The sequence below is a fragment of the Rana temporaria genome, chromosome 1, assembly GCF_905171775.1.
Source record: "Rana temporaria chromosome 1, aRanTem1.1, whole genome shotgun sequence".
In the NCBI taxonomy this organism is placed as follows: domain Eukaryota; kingdom Metazoa; phylum Chordata; class Amphibia; order Anura; family Ranidae; genus Rana; species Rana temporaria.
The window spans coordinates 180,173,734-180,181,021 of record NC_053489.1 but is presented as its reverse complement, the minus strand read 5'-3'; the positions used below and the strand labels follow the sequence as shown (position 1 = coordinate 180,181,021).

The 7,288-nt window shown below is 41.6% G+C and overlaps 1 protein-coding gene across 1 annotated transcript in view; it reads left to right on the top strand.

Annotated features, from left to right (window-relative positions):
- Positions 1-4,125, top strand: part of MORN3 (MORN repeat containing 3) — a 54,424-nt gene extending 50,299 nt beyond the window's left edge. Inside the window, exon 6 of the mRNA XM_040346936.1 lies at positions 3,882-4,125. Within this exon, the coding sequence (XP_040202870.1) occupies positions 3,882-3,947 (66 nt within the window). The 3' untranslated portion in view covers positions 3,948-4,125. The remainder of the gene's footprint in view (positions 1-3,881) is intronic.
- The last annotated feature ends 3,163 nt before the right edge of the window (positions 4,126-7,288 follow it).

Here is a 7,288-nt window from a genome sequence, read left to right as displayed (position 1 = left end):
CATTACTCTTACTCTTTGCATGTCTCTTAGTACTTACAAAAGCCGTATTGAGTACCTTGACTGGTATTTTCCCATCCACGCATGAGTCCAACGGGCCTGTAGTACACTGCACTGTGTCCTCCTTGATTGATGATTCCCTGCCACTTCTAGGTTCCTTATGTGACCCCCTTCTTACTGGCGTGACCTGGAGGCAGTATCTTTGGACTCATTCCTCCCTGAATATTGAACCTCATGCCTTCCCTTTTGTTGGAACTATGTACTCACACCTTTTGCTGTATGTTTTATAGTACTATGTATACCATCTATGAAAAAAAATTCAATACAACTTTTGTGAAAAAAAAGAAAAGAAAAATGTTGGACAGAATCTCCAACCATTGATATGATGTTGGACCCTGGAACCTTATGTCCCCCAATATTTGAAAAACTCAGTTATATTGTCCTGGAGAGAGTACCTAAGATGAAATGGGGGCAAACTTTTATTACAAATTACAGATGGATCCAATTAGCCACTTCAGCCCCAAAATAATTTACCCCCTCCCTGACCAGGCCATTTTTTGCGATACGGCATTGCGTCACTTTAACTGACAATTGCGCGGTCGTGCGACATTGTACCCAAACCATATTTATGTCCTTTTTTTTTTCACAAATAGCTTTCTTTTGGTGGTATTTGATCAAGAGTGACAATTTAGAAAAAAACACAATATTTTTTACTTTTTGCTATAATAAATATCCCCTCCCTAAAAAAAAAAAAAAAAAAAAAAAAAAAAACACCCCTCTTCATCAATTTAGGGCAATATGTATTCTTATACATATTTTTGGTAAAACAATCGCAAAAAGGATATATATATATAGATTGGTTTGCGCAAAAGTTATAGCGTCTACAAAATAGGGGATAGATTTATGGCATTTTTTTTTTACAAGTAAGGGCGGCAACTGCGACATTGCGGTGGACAGATCAGACACTTTTGAATTTTTTTTGGGACCATTGACATTTATACAGCAATCAGAGCTAAATATAGCCACCGATTTACTGTATAGATATCACTGGCAGGGTTCACAAAACATTTTTTTTTTATGTTATTCACATGTTCTGCTATTCATACCCTGAGGAGTCTTTTCGTCCTCCCCACATAGTACAAACCACATTGGCACCATACCAGGTACACAACATGGGACGTGTTAAAAAAAAAAAAAAAAAAAATTCCATGTCCTTGTTGCTGATCTACCTTCACCCAAGTATGTCATCCATGTTCTTCTGAGCTCTGTAGTTCCTCTGCAATAGGCTGCTGAAAAAAACGTTATTGCCTGGTGACTTCCTGCTTGTATGACTGCTGGCTGCTAGTCCTCCCCATAACATCAGCCAGTGGTCTGACTGGCCCCTTTGTAGTTCTAGCAGGGAGGAAGAAGACATGCATTGGGCGGAGGGGGTCTCACAGCACCCGGTCTGTGCTGCCCATGGAGGAGGTGTCCTCCTTCTGTTAGCAATCCGCACCCACTCCACCTCCACTCTGTCCCCGCTGGGATTATTAGCAGAAATCACTTGTATGACACAGCAGGGATCTCTCGCTGTGTCAGGTATTGTATATGAGAACATTGATCACTGATGTCCAGCCTCTCGCCGGTATTATGATTGACAGCTCACTGTTCCTATACTGACGGGAGGCGGCACATCAGCGATCGCTGTTCTCATATACAGTACCCCACGCAGCCAGAGAACCCTGTAATGTCATACAAGTGATTTCTGATAATAATCCCTGCTTTACACTGGTGGTCCCTGACATGGTGGTCCCTAAAATGCGGCACTGGTGGCCTCTGACATGGTGGTCCCTGATATGCAGCACTGGTGGTCCCTGACATGGTGGTCCCTAAAATGCGGCACTGGTGGCCTCTGACATGGTGGTCCCTGATATGCAGCACTGGTGGTCCCTGACATGGTGGTCCGTGACCTACGGCACCGGTGATCTCTGATAAACTGCACTGGTGGTCACCGACGCATTGCACTGGTTTGTATTTTTAAAGCTGTAACCTATCATACTGTGTGTTATGTACGGCTAACTGGCTGCAGAATGAAGGATGTGATTTATGTTGAAGTGGGCGAAATCACATTTACATGTACAAGCCTAGTGTACCTCCCACATTCACTCCCATCCCAAGGATTCATGGGAAATGTAGTCTGATTACAGTTAGCGAGAATAGGATAGGATGCAATCCCTGTTCCAACACCTCATCCCTGCCAGAATACAGGCTGCATTTTTTTTAATCACAAAGCTGACTTCCTGAAAATTAAATCAGACATCTCTTAAATGGTAAGAAATTTCACAAATGTAGTGTTTTGTGTCGGGGGGTGTACTATTGAGGGATTTTTTATGAAAACCCCGGAGTTCTGCTTCACAAGATCTCCCTTCAAAGTTTGTGAACATAGTACGGCCTCTATTACTAGTTTTTACTGTCCTACACGAAATACATTTACTACATGCATAGAAGCCTGATTTATCTATATGGATTTGTTGTTGACCCGGTGCATCAAGAATTTTACACAGGATCCTAACTTTTTGGGAATTGGAAGTCCTAACATGAACAAGTGATTTATGAATAATTAATCTAGAAATTTTAGGACAAAGAAAACTTTAGGTCACTTTTGTATTATTAATGAAATGCTGGATTTTTTTTTTTTAAATGCTTTAAAATATTTTGTGTGAACTTTCGTCTTTGATTAAAGATACTCTTTTGCATATTACATAGACAGAGTTATTATGTTCCTCTGTGGAAGATTATCTCTGATTGAGGGAATATATATTTATTTTGACTAGTATAGAGTGTAATCTAACAGATTAATTGTAGGCAAAAACTGCGATTTCTCTCACTTATTATGCCTGGTTTAAAAGCTTATGCAAAACGCACACCATTACAACGAAGGGCCGTTGTGACCAACCTTCATTCATTAAATTCAATGTATCCCAGATATGTCACCTTAAAGTGATATTAAAGGTTTTGCTTTTATTTGAAAATAAAATAACAAACACGTCATATTTCCCTGCTCTGTGCAGTGGTTTTACACAGAGCACCCTCTCTTTTCCTCCGCCTGCACTCCTGGCTCCTCCCCCGTGATCAGTGCCGCTTGCTATGGGGTCACTGGTGCATGCTCACTTCTGAGCATTGCTCTATGGATCCATAAGACACACAGAGCCATGGCTTGGCCCTGCCCCCTTGCTTTCTCCTCATTGGCTGTGATCGTCTTAGCCAATAAGGAGAGAGTATCTCGGGACAGCTGAGGCTCTTATGGACATCTCTTGAGAAAAGGGGGGGCCCATACTCCATATTAGGTGGGTGGTCATAATGTGTGTGTGTGTATATATAATATTTTTAAAGCACTGGACTTGACGCTGATGGGCTCAGTGAGCATTATCCACACTTAGCCCAAATATGTTGATTTGTATTATGTCACTCACCATATTTAAACCAATTGCAAATATAGTGTTAGTGTAATGTTGCTACAGAAACTCCAAGGAGACACCACCACTCTAGAATTCCATATATAGCTAGAACCATTGCATGCCAGACTTCAGGCATCCGAGATTCACTGGGTTCTTTAAACATATTAAGAACATTTAGAGGTACTTTTTAAAAATGATGATTCTGAAAGCATCCTCTAATGCCACAGACATCTGGGGGGGGGGGGGGGGATGCAAAAAAAACTTCCCTCATAATTATTAAGAGGCCCATTTTCAGATACAGTGGACAGACAACAGTAAGCAGTGGATATAGTAAGCACCTTTTCCTATAGACAAGTGTGTTGTAAATATGTCCGAAGTCTCATGAAAGTTTTGACACGCTGGAAATGCCATGATCTTTTTTTTTTTTTTTTTTTCTTATCCCCCCAGGTGAAAGTAGCAGATCCTGAAGGAGTTCTACAAATGGCCAGATCATTGCTTGAAAAACAAGAGTAAAGCCAAAGGCTCTGGATCTGTGGAAGCCTACAACTTTAAGAAGCCAAAAAAAAAAAAACTATTTTTATATATTTATATTGTGAGCTGGCATCCTGCTTCCAGAGAGAAAAGAAACACTTCACCTTCCAAGTACAACATCCAGCCGGCAGGATTTGCATAAATAAAAAAAAAAACTGTCCCCCTTCTCCCTCATTGTTCTGAAGGGGTGGAACGCCAATCTCCTATGCAGATACACTGCTTTGCTAACCCGTGTGCAAGCAATGTTTACACGCTGCAGCTCTGACTTTTTGTGAACCAATTTCCACAAAGCAACGTTTGATAATTAGCAGGTAGACAGGAAAAGCTGTGCTTAGTCCTGGTGTACAGTTAAGAGTCTAGACATCATTATGTCCTGTGGACCAGCACTGTGCATGCATTCACTTTGCATCATAGGGACTTGTGGAAGCAGTGCACAGAAAGCCACAGGCACGCGCTGTAAACACTGCTAGGGTTAATAAGGAAGGCTTGGAGTGGGGGGCTCCATGGTAAAGAAAGATACTTTTATATGAACATCAGTACTAATTTATGAAAAAAGACAAATGAGTTTGTAGCCTTGATTATTACATGAGCCGCTGTCAGTGCTCCAGCTATACAGAGGAGAATCCAGCTGTCAAAGCCCAGCCCCACAGATTACAAGTTTCGCACCCCTGGTGAAATCTGCAGGGCTCCGCTGTCACTTAAAGCCTATTACACACAGGCCAAATGTCAGGCGGTTTAATAAAAGCAGCCCGTGTGTAAGGCAGATGGCCCGACAGAACCCTTTGACCAGCTTCTGTTGGACGAGCTTCCTGGAAAACCTGCAGCCAACCATCTCCTGAGCCAGTGGCCGAGAGCGCCAACAGGGGTGCCGTCCCCTCTGTCAGAACACAATAGAACAGTGGCTCCGATTGGAGCCGTCATGTTTTTTTTTTTTCCATTTAAGCCTTACGTTTTTATTAAACAGGCCAATGTCGCCCAACATTTGACCCGTGTGTACTAGGCTTTAGACCAGTGGTTCTCAACCTCAGTCCTCAAGTGCTCCCAATGGGCCATGTTTTGGGAACTTCCTTCAGATAAAATAGTTGTTATCAATACCTTGATATTGATTTGAAGCAGCTGTGCAAAGTAAAAGGAAAACATGGCCCATTGGGGGTACTTGAGGACTGAAGTTGATAACCACTGCTTTAGACCAGTGGTCATCAACCCTGCCCTACATGGCCCACTAACAGGCCAGGTTTGCAAGATAACTGAAATACATGACAGGTAATATCATTTGCTGCTCAGTGATTGCAGTATTCTAGTCTGCATCTCCCCAAGGTAATACATAAAACCTGGCCTGTTAGTGGGCCCTGAGGACAGGGTTGATAACCACTGCTTTAGACAACTAAACCGACTCTGTGTATTTTGAGTGCTAACAGAAGCTCTTGCTCCCCCATCAGAACCATGTGCAGTTCATCCAAAATGTTTGTGTACATAGTGAAGGAAGTGGTACTAGAGCCAGGAAAGTGTTGGGGGGGGGGGGGGGGGGGATGCTATAAAAAGTAAAAATTTGGGCATTCACTACCTACCACCTTAAACATACAAAACTGTAGGAAAAGCACAGGGGGCTGTTTTTTTTTTTTTTTTTACTAGAATTCCAGCAAAGTTTTCTTCTTCCAGATTCCATAAAGAAGGTTCGAGAAGTAGAAGATTACCAAATGTTAAAGACCACAATGGCCCATTCCCCAAATTTGAGGGCAAGGGTTTGTGTATTAATTCACAAAAAAAATGGAGGGCATTTGACCACCGAGCCAGTTATTTCTATGTATACATTGATAAACAATTTAAAAAGCAGGGAAAATGTACTTGCCATGGTACCACTGGAACACACTAAAGCTTGGCCGCTATAAGTTTTAGGAATACGCTTCATGAGTGTTCAGCGCAGGTTTACCCTCTTGTGCCAAATCCGTAGCAAGTAAATAAAAAAGACAGACGTCAGACATACTGTTTCCATACTTTTCAGCTAATATATAAAAAAGTTCCAGTCTGAATAACCTTTAAGTGCTAGAAATATATTCCGCAAACTTTTTTTTTCCTTTATTTCTTACAGTGCTTGAACTCAAGTTTACAGGAAATAACCTTTGCATCATGTGCGCTTTGTAAATACTGTATCCTGTTCCAGGTTAGAATAAAAGAAAAAAATATATATAGAAGTTGTCCATTAAAACATGATTAACCTGTGTGGTGAAGGTACAAATGTGTATCACTGTTCCCTTTTTCTGAGCATTTGTTTCACAATCAAAAACATCCTGAATACAGCTTATACAAAACTAGCATATTATTGCTTGGCGTCTTGCAGTATTTAATGCACATCACAGTTCACACCTTAAGATTTAATTTTAACAATAACATAAAATATATATATATATATAATATAGCTGACCTTTGCATGTTTTACTAAGACCATTAACACATGATATATTAAAAAGGGCAAAACCATCTCTCAACATGAAGAAACATTTCCTTATGGTTTTCTTTAAAAGGTCAGTCTATCCACAAATGATTTTCTAATAATGAGCAATCACCAATTGGCTTGTTACATGATCATTACTGATTAATGGACAGAGGATCTGGCTCTGCCAATCCGAATGAGGACATGCCAGTTCTCCTGCCGCAATCTCTGTAACAAAACAGGGAGAACAGTCAATTTTTGACTAGACTGACTCCTTTTAGGAGCAGTCCAGGAACCTTTTATCATAAAACATTTTTGTTTAAAAAGGAAAAGTACAGCCAGTTTGTTTGGCTGTACTTCTGTGGGTCACAGGAGTGCAGTTCATTCTGCACTCCTGTGCCCCGTTTCCAGCACAGAGCAAACTGAAGCCCGCTGATGTCACACAGCGGGTCCAGGCTCGGGAAAGATTGTGCCCATATGTTCGGGATCCACCCACATGCCTGGACCGGCACTCTCAGCACCCTCCACAGCCCAGCACTCCAGTGACTGACAGTCACCAGTTCTCTTCTCACTGAAGAGAGAACTGGTGACAAGAGCTGTGAGAACCGAGCGATGGGTGGTATTTGATCACTCGGTTCTCAGTGGTAGAGCTGGCAGAGGACAGATGCAGCATTGGACCAGTGCTGCAGCTAGGCAAGTAGGTTTAGATATTAAAAAAAAAATTCCCATACTTTTCTTAACTAAAAGGTGACCCTGCATCTGCCCTTCTCATAATCCACAACACCACCAAATTCTCACCATTTAAATTGAGGACAGAATTCAGCTCCTAATTACACAACTGCTTAGAAGGACCTGGCAGGTATATTCTGAAAGCAGGCACCGTAGGGAACCG